We start from the raw sequence: 18022 nt of genomic DNA on the forward strand, positions 1-18022 counted from the left end.
CGTCCAGGTGCCTGATGGCTCGAAGAAGAGGCAGTGCTGTTTCTGGGCCCCATCCTGCAATCCCCGTTCTTCACACTCGTCCAGTCAGATGCGGTGACGGCCGTCAGAAAGACCGGCATCAAACCCGGCTTCGCTGTGCGGTGGTGGTCCTGTGGAAGAAGGGAAGCATTCAGGCAAGCAAGCAAGCAGCACTGGACAAGAATATCCACCTTTGCGCCCACCTCGGCCACCCTTCGAGGCCCCATGTCTAGTGTCGTCCACATTCATGGCCATGCAACGGGTCCCCCAGTCCGCCAGTCCGTGCTAGACTTGGTGGTGGCCGCCGTGCTCCTCCTGGACGTCGACTTTCAACTCTTGGACCTACGCTAGCCTACCACTCCAGTGTGGCCCCACTCCGTCCCCTCCCCTTCCCACCACCCCCGTCCCCCGTCTCCGTGCAGCTCATGCTTACTGCGCTAAGGTACCTCACCCTCACGCTCTCTCGTTCACACCCCCCTGCTCATCGTCTCTTCAGGTGAGAGACTGGAGTCCTCACAACCAACCATGCCCCCGTGATGCTCCTCGTTCACTTGGTATATAGATCCTGTCTCTTCCCGCCGCTGTTTGGTGTTTCGATTCTTGTCCCTCATCGAACATTCTTTCCTACTTTCGTTCTATCAAACAAACAGTCCATTCGCTTTCTGAGAGCAAAGTCATTCGCTTCTTTCTCTCAACTTAATATCAACCTAGTTTTTTGTTTCATTCGCTTCAGAACAAAGTAACACTCTCACTCAAGAAAGAATACCTTCGTCAACCAACAATCAAAATGAAGAACACCGTTGCTCTTCTTGCCCTCGCCGGCGCTAGCCAGGTCACTGCTACTGTATGTTGCAACTTCACTTACATCTCACTGCCTCCTCGCATATCACTAATACTTCACAGGGCTGGAACAAGTTCCCCTCCTTCGACTGCCCCGACAACACCAACAACGAGTGTGACGACAAGCAGAAGTCGGGCTTCTCCTGGGGTGACCTCAACACTGGTTCCTTCAGCAGCTACGGCGGATTCGACTTCAAGGGCTGGACCTGCGGAAGCGACTTCTCCAAGCGTGACACCCTCGCTCCCCGCACCTTCGGCGGCAAGGTCATTGAGGGCTCTTGCGGTCAGAAGAAGGAGACCTCTCCCTCTTTCGGCTGCGGCTCTAGCTCCGGCTCCCCCGACAAGTTCTCCATCGGCCACTTCGATGTGAGCGTCGAGTTCGACTGCGACCTCGAGTTCCACTACGACATGCCTGACGGCTCTACCTGCAAGCACCGCTCTGCCTGCTCCAAGTCTGGAACCACCGTCAAGAACACCCAGTGCGGTGGTGCCAAGAACGTCACCATCGTCTACCCCTCCCAGCCTTCCAAGCCCAAGTCCACTTGCGGCGTCGGCATCCACACCATCAGCTTCGACTGCAGCCCTCCCAAGACCTCTGTCCCTCCCAAGACCAAGACCAGCGCTGTCCTGTCTTCCGCTACCACTCTGAGCACTGCTCTCACCAAGCCCGTCCTCACCACCTCCGTCCCCGAGGTTGAGAAGAGCACCAAGCCCGCTCACTCCACTGGCGTCAAGGAGACCACCTCCGCCCAGCTTCCTTCCGTTTCCATCCCGGCCGAGACGAGCACTGCTGTTGTTCCCTCCGTCACCAAGCCCGCCGAGTCCGTCTCCAAGCCCGTCGAGTCTGTCACCAAGCCCGTCGGCGAGACCACCTCTGCCCAGCTTCCTTCCGCCAGCCAGCCCTCCGAGTCCAAGCCCGTTGAGTCTGTCTCCAAGCCTGTTGAGTCCGTCACCAAGCCCGTTGAGCAGACCACCTCCGCTCAGCTGCCTTCTGCCTCCGTCCCCGCCAACGGCACTCAGCCCGCCGAGACTGTCCCCGCCACTCAGCCTGGTGTCTCCAAGCCCGTCGAGTCTGTTACCACTCCTGCCGTCCCTGAGACCAAGACCACTGTCTACGACACCACCTCCACCGTCTACACCACCCGTGTCGAGACCGTCACCTCTTGCGCTCCTGAGGTCACCAACTGCCCCGCTGAGTCTCGCACTCCCATCGTTGTCACCGCCACGGTCCCCCTCACCACCACCGTCTGCCCCGTCACCGAGACCATCGTCCACACTCCTGGTGCCTCCAAGCCCGTCGAGCAGCCTTCCAAGGGTGCCTCTTCCGAGAAGCCTGTTGCCTCTTCCGTCACCAAGCCCTCTGCCACCATCCCCGCTGGCCCCGTTGAGACCCTTCCTTGCCCTGATGTCGTTCCTCAGTGCTTGAGCACCTGGCTGTTCTCTTCCGGCTGCAAGGACAACTCCGACGCCTCCTGCTACTGCCCCGACTCTGCCTTCGTCGAGAACGTTTTCAACTGCATCTACTCCCACGGTGCCAGCGACGACGTCATCTCCAAGGCCACCGAGTTCTTCCAGGGTATCTGCGCCGCCCACATCCCCGAGAACCCCGCCATTGTCACCGTCCCTGCCACCATCACCACCGCCATCACTGTCTCGGCCACCAAGCCCGCTGCTACCAACCCCGCCGAGTACACCACCATCACCGTTGACAAGACCATCGTCGTTCCCTGCGTCACTGAGGGCACCACCGTCCCTGGCTCTTCCACCACTGCCACCATCAAGACCACCCTCACTGCCCCCGCCGTCTCTTTCGCCACGGACTCTGCCTCCCAGGTTGTCCCTGTCCCTGCTCCTTCCACCCCCGCTGCCAGCAACCCTGCTGTCACCGTCTCTACCCAGGCCCCTGGTGCTGAGGCTCCCTACCCCACGACCCCTGCCGCTGGCGCCAGCAAGACCACTCCTGCTGGCACTGGCGCTGTCGTCCCTACCACCACCGGCGTCGTCGTTGCCGGTGCTGGCAAGGCCAGCTTCGGCCTTGGTGCCGTTGTTGCCGCCGCTGTCCTCGCTGCTTTCTAAGCAGGGTAACAGCTTCTTTCTCTCTCAGCAAAAGGTGATTCTTTAGCGGAGGAAAGTTCGAAACCCAAAAGATTCCATTTCCTTACTGTCTCAATGTCGCTGCACGCAAATCTGTAATCTACAATCCGCAATCATACATACCATTCTTACGATCCTTACGAACGAAACACTTGCATGGGTTGGTGGCCTGGCTTGGACACAACCACATTTTATCACACTTGGCCGCAAAACAGGGCGCATCAGAAGGGGAACTTGTGTAACATAACACGGTCTTCTGCATCTCTGGCCCTCTCCTGTATTTTTCTTTCCTTTTTGTTCTTTTTGATAGCGATCAAAAGGAGGCAGCGGGAGGATTTGGACTTCAGAGTTATACCCTGGCTGGTTGAAGTGTTAATAGTAATAAAACATGCGCTCTACTGAATCTTCTCTCACCATTGGATCCAAGTGACATGTGTGTGAACGCTTGTGTGCCATTCAGCTAACATTTTCTTACACATATTTCGAGTCATGTGATGTTGTAGTTGCGACATGCCCGGAAATGAGCCATCTCTATGCATCCCACTTGCCGCGTCGGCTGAGGCTGATCGATCTTCGAAGGAGAGCGATTGTTGTTAGGGTTTCTTCTGGTTACCACCTCACCTCCCCTTTTCCCGCCCCGCCGATCCATTCAACCCCCAATTCAGAAATACGACGCCAGAAATGGAAATTTGAGAACGCGCGGCGGCGAAATCAAGAAGCTTGGGCCGGGCTCGGGACGCGGCGTTGGAGATCGGCAAAGCGACGGGGAAACGCTCATACCGGCCGTCATGGAAGGGAGTGAGCCCATGGGTGCGGACAGACCACCTTCTGGACTGTGGTGCGAATCCTTCTGGGCGGTCTTCATTAACACTATTGATATCGATAGGGACAAGGAGCGCAGCCTTATTCATTCGGTGATTGCTAATTCCTTGTTCAGTTTTTTCTTTTAGTCTCTCTGTCCTCCTCTGTGCAGTGTCTCGGGTGGAGGATGCCGTTCGTTGCGGCAGTCGGTGAGTTGCGTCAATCAAACAAACTCCACGAAGTCGGACTCTATTACGTGGTGGTCCCCTTTCCGATCAAGGTTTGGGCTTGCTCGGGTGTCCCGCGGCCTGACGACGGTGTACCTGTGACGGATCAATATCCATCGACACGAATGCGGCAATGAGCAGCAACTGCAAGTTGACCGCTTGTGACGGCGCTCAATGAGGGAGGGTGTATAAAATAAACAGCTATAGTTTCTCAAGCTTTTCATATGATGGGTCGTCTGAACTCAAGAAATTCTTGGCAACCACAGGGCTCTTGACGAAAGACATACGGCGACGTATGCAAAGATGGTCCCCTTGGCGGGAATCATGGAGACGCCGACATTCAGCCTTGAGGGAACTCGCTGTTCGCGTCTAGGTTTGTTCGGAAAAGAGGGGACCGATACCGAGTTCAACCGTTGATACGCCCCTTGCGCCAAGAGTCCTGTCGGCGATCTTCATACAAGGCTGCAGAATGGATGTATGGCGTGGAGTTACCGGGTTGAATACGGATGTAATCTGGGTTGGAGCCGTCTCGTTGAGATCCGCGTTGGTGATGGAGCTGATCTGGCGTCGAATACGCGGCCGCGGCATCCTCTGCTAGCCTCGAGCATCGTGATATTCGTATCCCCAGACAGAGTCCGGGTAGGGGTGAGTTTACCGCATGCCATGCTGCTTTCAGGAGAGCTCGAAGAAAGCGATCGTGGCAGCCAGCCTTATCGACTTTGAATTCGAGTGATACCTCGAGACGTTTGTGGTCTATGGAAGTGTGGGAAAACAATCGTTTCCTCTGTGTTCCGTATTGCATCGATCACTACCAACGGTTTGCAGGCGTGCGACATTCCCCAAAAAGCAGATTGAATAACCACTTTGAAGACAACATAGCTCAACAGATGCGAACAGTCTGGGACTAAATAGAGGAGAAGCAGAGAATTGCTACTTCTTCCCCACGTCACCTTGAGGCTAGCAAATCTATGACAACTTCAGTGGTAGATGATGTGATGGAGACTGACTAATTGTCCTCTGCCTGCTATTGTCCTTAATCATGATAATATACTCATTGTGAAGAAGACAGAAGATGTAGCTGCGTAGACACAGGAAAAATAGGCGGACTTGTGAGATGGGCCACAGACGTCCCGGTGCTCCTCCTTCTGCTTCCAAGATAGCATACATCTCTTTAGAAATGCTGGTGTTCATCTCGTCCGTACTTCGCTGTCTGAAATCTGGATATCAATGAGGCCACTAGCAGTCTCTGCCATTTACACACAAAATGCAACAGATAAGATCCAAGGTCGCGCGTATTACTTCCAATGAAGTGCGAATAAGAGCCCGCAGCCATGGAGAGACCCTTTCTCGGGGTCATCGAGTGTTTCACCTGAGCCGGCTGCGTCGAAAACAAATCAGCATTGTCTGATTTTGGCACGGAATCTCGCGGCTGGCCCCTGTTCCCATCAAAAACCCCGACAAAATCAGTTGCGATATTCTCTCGGCGGAGATTCGGTTCGTGCATTTGAAGTCTACCGACAGAGGTGAAGCCAGCTTCAGTGCTTTGTTTACTAAGAGATGCGGCCCGATAAGATAAATGAAGGAAAGCCGGTCATTTTGAACACCTAGGTCGACCTTTGTCACCAGTCACTTCAGAGAAGACTCCAGCGCCAGAACAAGCAGAAGAAGTGGAATCGCTTTATACCTACCTTATTATGCTGAGGGGAACATCTGTAAAAGAGAACAGAAGCATGACCGATCTTTCAGTGAAGGCCCTGCAGACGGCTGTAGTTGACTTGGCACGACTGGAAGATACCGTTGAATCACAGTAGGCCTTTGCTGGCAACGGTTGCAATGGTAAATGTATAAACTATGCGCGAGATATTGGCCGCTTCAGCAGCCCATGCCGCGTACGATAACATTAAACTGGTGAATACGTGTGTAAAGTAAGGGATGGCATGAGTGTAATCCAACACCTAAACGTCTCGTGCCCAATGTCGCTCACATCTTTTCGCAAATGGCCCCTCGCTGAGGACTGTAAATGCCAGAATATGCCGCCACAACGCCCTATGCACCAAATGACCGCCTCTACTGGTTGTCCGTTTCTGTTTTTCTTTCTTTCTCCTACCCGGGTATTGCTATTTCAGTCTCTCCCTGATTCCGAGGCATAGTCGTCCACCAAGCTTTGCATCTCCGGGTCATGCAGCGCTACCCGACCACGAAGACGCCGCTCGAGGTGTTGCGCTTCTTCAAACGATCCACGACGGCCCCAGTTCCGGGGTTGGCGCTTGAGGAATGCACCGACGGAGCCAAGATAGCCTTCGTGACGAAGGAAATACGCCTGCTTCTTGCCTTGAGACCAGAACTTGATGGCGTAACTCAGAGTATTGATTGTTTGACGGTGACCGCGGATGAAAGAACCGCCAAAGTAAATGTGGTCGAGGTTGTGGATTTGTGACTGGAGGAAGGCGATTTGACCAATGTTGTTGGAAATGGCATACAATAGTGATCTGGAAACATCTGCACTGGAGAAGGGTTGGTCCGAAGCATTCTCTCCAGCAGCATGGTGGCTCTCTTCTGTGGAACTCTCCTCAGGTTGTGTGGATGAGGAACCGCGGTTCTTGTTGTCGCCGTTATGAAGGCCGCCGTGGTCTTCGGCCTCGTTCTCGGCGGTACGCTTCATGCGGAAGACCTTGCCAAAAGAGGACGCGATAGTCGTGCTTTTGAGGCCAATCTTTCCGTAGTCACCACCGTAGATGTCGCCAACAAGCATGTCCACCTTGGCGTTGTCCCCCTGTTCCGACGCGTCCAGCATCTCGTCAAAGGTACGGGCACCTGTGAGAAGGGACAGAAGACCCCAAAGCGTTCCGCCACCAAGTGATGTTCCGCCGACACGTTGGTACTTGTTGGGGCCTGAAACCTTGAGCATCGAGACGCCAGATCCGATGTTAACAAGGAGATAAGGGTATATGTTTTCCGAGGGCGAGACGAAGTGCATGGGGTCGGTTTCGCTGTAGGTAAAGACCTCCCTGGGGATTTCGGTGATGAAGAAGTCGAGACCTACGTAGCGCATGCCGCTAGTCAGCTTGATTATTCGCCGGGGAATGCGATTGGAGGTGTATGCTTACCGATAATGAGGCACTCCATCTCCTCTTCGCGCAAGACATCCACACCCAGAACGTCGCGCATCTTATCGTAGAACTTGAATGCGCCACCGCCCGTCGCCATGACGCTCAGGGCGTTTGGTTGGGAGCCATTGAGTGTTTGCTGCTTGTCCTTCAGGTGGCGCATGAACTCAATGCAGTCGTCTATGCGATCCGTTTCGAAGTTGAGGAAGTTGAGGCGGCCACCAGGCTCCTTGGAGCCGGCCTCGCGGGTGAAATAGACAAGCTTGATTAGGGAACCGCCAATCTGGGGGACGATAAGGTCAGCAAGTGGAGAGAGAGACTCAAAGCAGGTATCGGGAGCGACAGGGCGCATACATCTACGGCGATATGGCTGACGACGGCATGATGGTTCGGCAGGCGAATATCGCTCGTCTCGTGATGGGTCGGAGAACCTCGGCCATTGCTTCTCGGAGAACTTGAGTCCGGGTCGACGATAAAAGCGCCCTTGACGTTGATGCGGACGGAGCCCGGGCGAATGATGGTGTTGTCAATCTCTTCGGTGCTCGTCATGGTCCGGGCTCTGGTCCGGACGTCTGCGCCCGGGGGAATAGCTGGCTCTGTGGCAGTCGCGGAGAGGTTCTCGTTGTGGTGGTCGTCGGGTCGGGGATCCTCTATGGCTGAGGTTCCATGATCGGGCGCGGGGCACATGCTCGGTCTTTATGAGTGTGTCGTCGGGCGCGCGGAGGAGGGCGGACGGAAGTGGCTTGGGACGGTGCAACTCATGAATTGGGGGTCCAAGAGTAAGATGGCGTGGTTCGCGAGATGCGGAGGACGGATGGGGACAGTGCGCGACGGTTGATGGAGTTGGTGTTGCCGCAGGGTTCGCCTTGCGCCGTCAGTTCGCTTCGGAGTTGAGGGGAGCTGGAGGTCATCGAGGAGGGTGCATTTTTGGCCGCGGGGGGATGCGGCGTTATTTTAGTGGGAACCCCTCATGGGACCGATTGAAACTGGAACTCACCTAGGTATCTTACCTTTGTACCCAGCTATGTATGGTACCTAAGGTACCTTATGGATAGATAGACCTTACCTCGGTAGTCTGCCACGAACACACAGCGACCGCGATCAATGGGCGGTCAATGAAGCATCGCCGCCCTAGCTCGGAGTCCTCATCCAGGTGCCCGATTCCTAGCCTACATCTCGGAGCATTTTCGAGTCTTGGAATATTTTCCGAATTCTCCCAGACTTCCCCTAAATACATCCTTCGGAGGCTTTAAGGTAATTGGTGTTGCTTGTGCCCCCTGGCAGACGGGATACGTACTGCCTCCGATTGTGAAGTTAGTCACCGATAAGAAATATCTCTACGACATCGCTACATTCCTCCCTCTCTTACCTCTCCGTCAGTCAATTCACCCAGTGAACGTGCAGAACAGATAAAGACCCCATATCGATATTTGGCCACTATTTTCGCGTGACGACGTAAGTCCTCTTCCTCCACTAAACTGCTAAGAACGCAAAACAATGGCAGACTGACCTCTATCGTGCGTCACAGCGCCGGCGAGTCCCACGGCAAGACCGTCTCCTGTATCATCGAGAACTGCCTGCCGGGGCTGTCCCTCTCCGAGTCCGACATCCAGCCGCAGCTCAACCGCCGGCGCCCGGGATAGTCGGCAATCACCACTCCGCGCGACGAGAAGGACCGCGTGACTAAAGCATTTGAATGCGAATTTGGGCGCGGGAGTGGCATCCCTGCAGGAAGTCATGATGTTTGCCATGATGTTCATCCCCTAGCATCGCAGATTGGGCCCTGACGACTATGGCTCGAAGACCATCGACCTCTACCCGTGCCTCTCCCACCCTACGGCATCGAGATCGTTGCTTTTATTTTCTCGGTTGGCAACATCAAGCTCTTTGAGGACAGCCCTTAACCAATAGCGACGACGATATCGACTTCCTGAGTGGCAACCCTAGGCTTCTCGAGTTTGTTGACTTCCTAACCCGCGAGAAGGTAGATGAGTTCCTTCCCGGGCGCTGCCCCTGATGAGCTCCGCGATCAGCATGACTCTACCGGTGGTACCTTAACCTACATCATTGGCGGGTGCCCCTTCGGTCTCGGCGAGCCGTGCTTTGATAGGCCTGAGGCTCTCCTTGCCCACGCTATTATGTCTATTCCTGCTGTCAGGGGCCGTCACGACCCCAATGTTGCTCCTCGCGCCGTTTCTATGGTCGAGGCCATGGCCGCTCTAACTATTGCTGACGCCCTTATGGCTCAGCACGCGAGGCAGATGGGCATGAAGATCCGCAGCTGGACGATGGTACATTGACTTTAATTTCGCGTGACGAAGCAAGACTTGTTGGCATGGCTCTTTAATTCTCTCACGATCTGCCTCCCTCGTTTTTGCGACTTTGAGCTTTTCGTGGTAACGTCTAGCTCTCGCTCTGTTGTGGTCTGCCAATCGGCATGGTGCACTATTTCCTATCTTGGCAAGTGGCTAGGTCGATACCTCCTAGGGACGTCCTCCATAGGGAGTGGAGGGGACTGTGTTCCGTCGGTACAAGCTTTTCCACCTTTTAGCCTAGGTAGGTAGCTTGGTCCAGCTCCCGTTTGGCCGAGGCTTTCAGGGCGTTCCCCCACTAATACATCTACACAGCATTATTGCAACATCCCGCCAATACCCTCCCAAACGTTCAGGTTTTCCCCATCCTATTTCCGCAACGTTCGGATATCGCGCGTGGATTGGAATGCGGAGATGGCTGGTAGACTTGTCATTTGTCCACGGGCAGATGGCGCCTCCATGTGTTCTGCGTTGTTCCATGCGCCCCCCTCGCTCGCTCGCTGCACGTCCCGGCCTCCCGTCTGCGTAGAGGTCAAAGCTGCTGCTGCTGCTGGTTCGGCAGCTAACCGTTGCGATTGAGTAATCTCTGTACTGGCCCCCTAACCACGTACACGTAGCCATCCGGCTCTTTCGGCGCGGCCTGGGACTTCAGCCGCCCGAGACACATGGGGGTAAGCCGGAAGAGGCGTTCTCAAGTCGTCCTCGCCACGGCATCTATTAAAGTCGCAGTCCCGTTGAGCGGCTGTCGGGATAAGACATGACATCATGGCACTAAAACTGACCTTTTGCGCTCTGTAGCATCGCCATCACATGTCCGACTGATGCACCCAGCCGTTGTTGATTGGCACAAACCCAAGAAACCACCATCCAGTAATCGGTCCTCGAGCCAAAGTCACAAGGCCCTGCCACGTCATTTGACGAGCCGTGCCATCGTGTCTGGCTCTGCCGTCAGCTCAGGTAGGCCGTTCAGAAGCTCCGCCTTAGCGTGAGAATGACCTCGTACGTGCTTGCCGCAGGGCTGACTGGAATGGACGCATTGACAAATCCCAGTGTGGCGGAAACGGAGTGAGCCGGCGACTATTACGAAGAGGCTAGAAATGAATCTTCCCGCTGTCAGCGCCTGGAATGTCAAGTTGCATTAGCTCCGGCTCCGACGCCGAGCCCTGCCGGAGAGACCCATATATTCCGATGCAATGTGGATGCACACGGGCCGGCCCCAACAATCTCAGCCAGCCTATTTTGACTTAGGTTTTGGCCTCGGAGTACTAGATAGACCTTGATAACTGGGCCAGGCATTCCGAAGAGGATGAACTCGATAACGGTTGGCCAAACATAGGCGGCTGACCCAACTCATACAGTTGCTTACATGCCTGGTGCTATCAGTATTGGTGAAGTTTTGGTTCTGACGACTACTTGACACACCTCGGAGTAGCCTATCTAACAACATTCGAACACAACAAGATAGCAGGATACCGGTGGGACCAAGATAAGGACAAATAGCAAACCAATACATCATCGCGACCACAACAACTCAGGACTTACGGAAGCGCATCCTTGAGCAAGGGCGTATGAGTCCTGCCACAAGTATCCTGTACGTGTTTTCGGCCACATTTGCACTAACAAATCCGATCTTGTCTCACTTGCTGGTTTCTGCTGGATTAGTGACACCATTGATACGAGACCACACTCATCACTGAGGCGGCGAGACCAAAAGTAAAGCCTTCCGCACTTAACCACAATGATTTTTGGAGAGGCCTGTATTTATTTCTTTGGAATTTGACTATAAAAGTTGAAGGATGGGCAACAACTCGCCTGAACTTGCCTGCAAGCAACAGCCATCCGACTTATTCTATACATCTCCCTAGTGTAGCGTGATATTCCAACCAGTAGCACCTTGCTGACCCTCTTTGTTGGCCCCCATCCAAGCCTCTACGTCAAAGTCTCCCAAGCCCTGGAAAGAATCATTGACTCTTTGAACCCACCAAAACACAATAGGGGCCTTAAAGAAATCGCTTCAACTTAGGTAAAGGCCCAGGCTTCTTCGGATTCGACCGGTGGAACTGCAAGACCCACGGCTCGCAGCCTTGCAAATCTCTCGCCGGCTGCCACGAGGGCTCGGCGTATTCCCATTCGACCAGATATTGTAGCCCCGTCTTCGGTTTCTTGCCCGCCCACCTGGAATCGAGGATGCTTTTGAATGACCATCGTTCCTCATCAGGTTTACTGAGATACTTCACCGTAACACGTCCCTCCTTGTCGGCTTCTGGCTCGGAGACCTCCGCGACAAAGACTGGGGGCGCTAAAGTGAGCTTCGAGGACAGCCTTGCGTCTTCGGGCGTCGTCAGTTGTACTGAGTCTGCTTGTCTGACCCAGGGGTCGTACATGAGGGACCACTCCATCCATATCTCAGGTGTCAGAATAGTGCTAGGCAGAGGCTCGCTGTGGTCGATAACATGACTATACAGAGAAGGCGGGGACAGAGACTTGCCAAGGTGGCCCCAGGTAATGTCGATTACGGGCGCGTGAACCCAGGCGTTGCAGAATAGGCCAACGACGGCAACGAGGATTTGCAGCATAGGTCTGTACCCGATAGACCCAAACGTCCAGCGGTTCCAAGACTCAAAGTGAGCGTATAACTTGATCAAACACAACAACAGCGCCCTGTCGGCAAAGTCTGGCCCAACCGCGGTGGTTTGGGTCAACAGAGCTTGGCGGTCCGACAGCGTCGTGCCCAACAAGATCCCCTCGAGTCGACCGACGATGTCTTCGTCGTCTGGCGGCGGGCCGTATTGAGCTTCGGGTCTTTCAAGCTCGATGAGAAAAGTGCGTATGACTGCTCTGACGAGGGGGAAGCGCATAAAGCTGTGAATTTCGTTGGCAACGATGTTGTGTCTCTCGGCTAGGCGAGCCAAGTCAGCATGAATTGCTGAAGAGATAGTGAGAGGGTCTTGGAGTGGGTGAATGGGCTTGAACCAGTAGTCGCTGGGCCAAGTCGTCCGCCTATGTGGCTTTTTGGCGAAGGCAACCTCGAGGTAATCCTGGTTGCCGATAATATGCCCATCGTATCGCCATCTTGGGTCGAGGTGCTTCTCTTGAAGTGCCGAATTCGTGAGCCTGACGGCGTACTCATCTTTGACGTGACTCGGCAAACTGAAGGCCAGCTCAAGGTTTGTGGAAGAGAAATGCGGCATATTACAGGTAGGTTATAGTCGGCGATTTCTGCGATGTCGACAAAGCTAGCCTGAGAGGAAGAGGATGGTAATGATAATCTTGCAACTAGAGAAGTGAGTACGCGTTGTGAAGAGCTGCTGCTCGAGTATCCATGATTCCCCCCTCATCTCCCGTATATATAGAGCATTTCACTCGTAAACCGCGATTGAGGTCGCAAAAGCATAATGTCTTTGATAGCTCTTATTGTCAACGCATGACAATGGAGGTTTCTTGATTCCGAAGATGAGGCTCATCACAAAGCGGAAGCCTACAAGAGATAAAATAATGCTTGTCAACGAGCGAAGTACTCGACAGTGATAAAACTTGAAGGAAGGTGGCTTGGAGGAACAAGGAATTGTAGGCGATGCTTGATGCGGGCATTGTTCACGTTCAAAGGGTAACTGGCTTTGTCTTTTTCGATGGCCGTGGTTGCTGACAATCTACCTCAATGCATCGGAATGAAAGAGGCGATTCGGATAAGAATTTGAGGTCCGGCAGAAGATGAGACAATGAAAGCCGGCTCCTGTGCCGAAGCAGGCTCACCCCGACACACGGAAGACGGGGTTCGCAGCGGACATCGGTTGGCGCGCATCGGATGCCATTCTTCTGATCATGGAAGAAGCTGTTCGTCGGCCAGACTGCCAAGACCGTGGTAACGACACCGCAGGCTTCTCTCTCCGACGCCGCATGCGACAGCCCTGCAGCGCAGCTTCCCTTGCGAGGGCAGTACGCGGCCTCGTCGCCGGCAATGAGGGGGGCCCCATAATAGGGACGTTGTTAAGTGCATTTGAATCCGGGAAATCACGGGCACTGGACCGGACTGCATTCACACTGAACAATTATTTGGGCGCGAAGCTCGATGATGATAGATGGCAGGTGACAGGCGGGACCTGCTCACATGGATGGAATGGTCCGGTCTGTCTCTGTGTGCCTGACGCCGTGGCCTGGGATTGCGTCCCGCGAGGAACGCCAAGGAGAAACAAGAAGACCCAATCAGGTGATGTACCTGAGCCATCACCTCGACTAGCCCTGTGACTGGCGGGGCGGACCAATAGGGCCCTTGCTTATCAGATGAAAGGTCAAAGAAAGCCGGAGGTCTGTTGACGGATGCTCTCAGGTGTCGGGGGTCTCACGTTGAGTGCTGCGGGCAAGGCGGTGTACGTGAAGGTGGCGGGAAGAACAGCATTGGCGAACGAACGAGGACGCGGGAGAGGAAAAAAAAAAAAAAAAAAAGTTGATCAAAAGTTTTCGGACCCAAGGGCGTGGGTAAGTTGGTGGCTAGATCCAGGGAAAATGTCTGTTGCAGAAGTTGTCGAGTCGCGATGGATGGGTGGCGGAACAAGGGAAAGCCTGTTGCAACTTGTTCAGCTCCGTCCAATAAGATGAGACCGACAGAGCTATATCCTTAGCCGTGCCTGAGAGTCTACTCGAAGTATGGTACATATGTAGTGTACATCGACAGCGTTTGTGAGTTCCGCAAACGACAGAGCTGGTAAAAGAAAATCCAGGGGCAGCAAGCAGCTGAGGTTAAGGATGGGCGGATTGAGTGAAGTGAGAAACATGAGAGTTGCCGGGACGCCGCTGAGGCCCTGCCCGGTTGCGTCAGGCCGTCCCCGTGAGGTCACCGGCAATCAAGGGTCCCGACGTCTCGACGGTCGGACAGGGCTCCCGTCGTCTTCACCTCAGCAACAGCAGCCGCTCAGCGGCCGTTGCCTTGTGCTTCGGGGGACAAACCCTGCTCCTCCCCACTGAATAGCCGGTCGCTAGTGACGATGTGCGATGTGATGGCGTGCGTCGGTGAAGCTCTGATAGGATATGCCGCCATCAATCGTGCTGGATATTTTCTTGGTCAGTGGAGGTTGAAGGAGGATTAGGTAGTGTACCATTTGCACAGTGGAGGGTTCGCACGTATCATTGAGCACCTTTCAAACAGGATACCGCTGGATGTAGTTAGCGCTGCCGCCTGGTCCACCTCAACCTATCCACTTCGCCCGTGTTATCTAATCGCAGTCTCGTCCCGCCGACTTGGAGGCACTTGGCTGAATCGTGGCTCGCAACTCCCGGATGCGCACCAAAGACGCTGAGTGAACCCGGTGTCAAACATTCTTTGGACGTCGTCGGCGAGCGCTAGATTCAACATTTGAGTTGCCTGTCCTGTCTGTCCTCTTGTGCATCAATCAGCACCGTGCTAATCAACATCCATGGGTGCTCTCGTCTCAAGCAAATGCTGGATGCGATGACGGTGGATAGCTTCACCCGTCAGAATTCCACGTCCACGCTGCTTCCTCGACCCCCGTTCCTCCACATCCATCCATCCATCCATCCATCCATCCACCAAAAAAGACAAAAGACGCCACCGATTGAGTCGTGCTGGTGCTTGTTCTGCCGTTGGCGCATCTCTACTGGCCTCTTCCGTCTTGCACCCCCGTCCTCCACCCCCACTATTGACTGACACACTACCTACCTAACGGGTACTTGCTATGTACCCAACCTCGAACCAGCTTCCATCAATGACGTCCTCCTGGCCCAGGCATGGCAGCTAAGACGAGAACGAGACAGGCACTGCTTGGTATCATCGCTCAATGGGTACGCATACGTACGGCGCAACTTCACACTCCTGTTGTGTGTCCAGACCGACCACCCCTCCTTCCTACCCAAGGAGAGAAGAAGACGAAAAAAAAAAAAACATCCGAACTTGTTGCTTGCTTTGCTCTGCGCTTTTTCCAGCAGGCAGCCACTCAGGCACGTTTGTCTTCTGTTTTCTCTTGCTTTGCTTGTTGCTGAGGTACCAGACCTTGCCAAACCCATCCATCCCACCTCAAGGTACCTTGCCTACCTGACCTTGCCTTGACACCTACCTCTTCCTACCTGACCCTACCTTACCTTACCTTACCTTACCTTACCTTACCTTACCTTACCTTACCTTACGTTACCTTACGACGCAACTTCCATCGGCCTTGGCCACTTGGTCGCAAGTAAACATCTCCAACACCTCCAACACCGCGCGCCCAGAGACCACCACACAGGCAACCTGTCCGCTCGTTGCTCAGTACTGTCGTCGCCACAGCCTTCGTCGCCGTCGTCATCTTGGTCCCCGCCGCATCGCGCATCGTCTCGCATCATATCGGAGCACATCTGATGAATACCACCCGCCGACTTACCTGCTGCTGACTGGCCGCGCCAACCCGGTGATACACTTCTTTCGCAACTCCGTGGATCCGGTCGCCACGCGTCCATCGCCAGCTTCATTCGCCATTGACTTCTATCGCTCTCTCCTCCCGTATCCGCCTTCACATCTCCTCTGACAAGAGCTCCACCTCGCCATCTTTTTCTTCACGCACTTCCGACTGCCGCTTCGCCTGCCATCTCACGTCCTCGATTGACCTCTGCCGCCCCTACTTTCAACAGATCTCTTGCTCTGCGCCAGCTGCCCGAACGCGCGACCACCTGTACGACTTTGAAAATCCCGCGATACCACTCCGAACCAGACAAGCCCCTTCGGGCTGCAAGACCAATTGCCTTGGACGAGGCCGACAATTGACACACGCACGCACGCACGCACGCACGCACGCACGCACGCGCAGCCGCCCGTCCTCGCTGCGCTACAATCGGGTATCGAGCTTGGGCTGGTCACCACAGACGGAACATCGCCAATCCAAGGCCACCGGCGGTGCGCTCTCCTGACCTCGCCTCGCCCATCTGGAACGGTCGGCCGTGACCCCCATTCTGTCTGTCCCCCACACTCACCCTCCTGGACGATACTTTACATACCGCATCGCACATTCCACTGCCCATCATGAACGGCACCCAACAAGCTTCGGAGCCGCTTGCGCAACAGCCTCTGCAGCCCGCGGCTGCCAACGTCAACGCCAGTGCCAGCGCGAATGCCAATGGCAACTCGACGGTCGCCAAGAAGCGCAAGAAGGAGGGCTTGAAGCCCATCATCACCACCGAAACTCTCCAGTAAGTGTGTTTATGGTCTCCTTGTAATTTTTTTCCATCTCTTTTATTCGCAGCGACCAAGAAGGTTCCGTGTTGTTTGATTTCCATTATTTGACGGGTGGGTACCGTCGAGATTGTTGGTTGTCATCATCTCAATACGGACGCCAGTTGGCGTCCCGAGCTTCATTTACACAGGACATTACCCTGCCTTTCCTTACCTTACCACACTCCGCCTGCCAAGTTGTTACCCCTCTATCCTGTCTAAAACTGTGCCCGATGCCGCACGTCCTTCCCTGCGCGTCGCTGCGGGGCGGAGTACGGGGGGCCAGTTGGATGGATGGATGGATGGGGGCTCCTCCAGCCAGACCAGACCAGTTTGAGCCGTCGAGTGCAGTCGAGTGCAGTCAATTCAGTTCAGTCCAGTCCCAATCGGCACAAGGAGCAGCGGCATCAGTAGTCAGTGCTTTCTGCCCAGGACCGCGCCGCGCAGACTGTCTCACTTCCGGACATCTGGGAAGCATGCATCAAGCAGGAAACAAGATGGCGCTGGAAGACGCTACGGCAGCGAACAAGCAGAACAGAAGAAGAAGAGTGAGGAACAGACAGCAAGGCCCCAGCGGAACAGATACCCGACGGGGATCTGTCACTGGATTGGGCGCATGCGCTGCGGTTGCACACAGGGCCGGCCATTGGAGGAGATTGAAGCGTTACGGGTCGCCAGCTGTTGCCGCCACCGCGACACTCTGCCAGGGCTGATGATGCGCAGCAGCAGCGCGGTGAGGTGCATCTACCTGTCTTGTTGATGTGGTCTGCGCCGCGCCGCGCCGCGCTGCTCCGCCGGTGCGACAGATACCCATGATGAGAGGCCGGCAACGCGAGGGGCCGGGGTGATGGACGGGAGAAGGGGAGGAGAAGAGGAGGAGGAGGAGGAGGGAAAAAAACGTGCGAGGTTTGTGCTGACCTGACGGGGTGCCCTGACTGAAGCTTGCCTGTCGTATGTGCCCGTCTTTTGCACGAACTCGACCCGACTGCATACCGGGGACTGACCAGGCCTGACCTGACCTGACTGGACCGGACTGAACTGAACTGAACTGGACTGGACTGCTGCGCTCATCACTCACAGCTGTTTTGCTGCACACTGACAATCTGCACTCACGGCATCTGGGGACAGACAGAGATACAACAGAGGGGCTGAATAGTTTTCAGACATATCGCGACTGGTCTGAGCTGGCTGGACTGGACAGTGAACAGAACAGCACAGAAGAGCGGGACTGACTGACTGGCTGGGCTGGGCTGGCTGGCGCGCGAGAGTGAGCGCTCACCGTCACCCTCCCCACTGGTCCTGATCCGACCCGACGACCCTGGCCAAGGTGGCCCAGACTTTTGCGTCGCCAGACCACTGAGCAGTCGCTCTCTACCCCCCCCCCCCCCCCCCCCCCCCCGTTGCGCGCATCACTGACCCCTCTCGCGC

The 18022-nt window shown here is 55.1% G+C and overlaps 4 protein-coding genes across 4 annotated transcripts; 2 read left to right on the forward strand and 2 right to left on the reverse strand.

Moving 5' to 3' along the window:
- Positions 1–805: 805 nt before the first annotated feature.
- On the forward strand, positions 806–2934 carry CGGC5_v011201 (uncharacterized protein; the record flags this gene model as incomplete). Its single annotated transcript, XM_032028690.1, has 2 exons — positions 806–862; positions 922–2934. 2 exons carry the CDS (start codon positions 806–808, stop codon positions 2932–2934), a joined length of 2070 nt encoding a protein of 689 aa, XP_031891544.1.
- Positions 2935–6102: 3168 nt separating this feature from the next.
- CGGC5_v011202 (Pantothenate kinase) lies at positions 6103–7774 on the reverse strand (the record flags this gene model as incomplete). The annotated part of the gene is made up of 3 exons (XM_032028689.1): positions 6103–7019; positions 7088–7370; positions 7442–7774. 3 exons carry the CDS (start codon positions 7772–7774, stop codon positions 6103–6105), a joined length of 1533 nt encoding a protein of 510 aa, XP_031891548.1.
- Positions 7775–11399: 3625 nt separating this feature from the next.
- On the reverse strand, positions 11400–12590 carry CGGC5_v011203 (uncharacterized protein; the record flags this gene model as incomplete). Its single annotated transcript, XM_032028687.1, has 1 exon — positions 11400–12590. One exon carries the CDS (start codon positions 12588–12590, stop codon positions 11400–11402), a length of 1191 nt encoding a protein of 396 aa, XP_031891545.1.
- Positions 12591–16405: 3815 nt separating this feature from the next.
- CGGC5_v011204 (uncharacterized protein) lies at positions 16406–17617 on the forward strand (the record flags this gene model as incomplete). The annotated part of the gene is made up of 2 exons (XM_066152497.1): positions 16406–16572; positions 17536–17617. 2 exons carry the CDS (start codon positions 16406–16408, stop codon positions 17615–17617), a joined length of 249 nt encoding a protein of 82 aa, XP_066008238.1.
- Positions 17618–18022: the final 405 nt, after the last annotated feature.

Source organism: Colletotrichum fructicola (assembly GCF_000319635.2).
Source record: "Colletotrichum fructicola Nara gc5 chromosome Unknown KSG_Nara_v1_contig06, whole genome shotgun sequence".
Classification (NCBI taxonomy): Eukaryota; Fungi; Ascomycota; class Sordariomycetes; order Glomerellales; family Glomerellaceae; genus Colletotrichum; species Colletotrichum fructicola.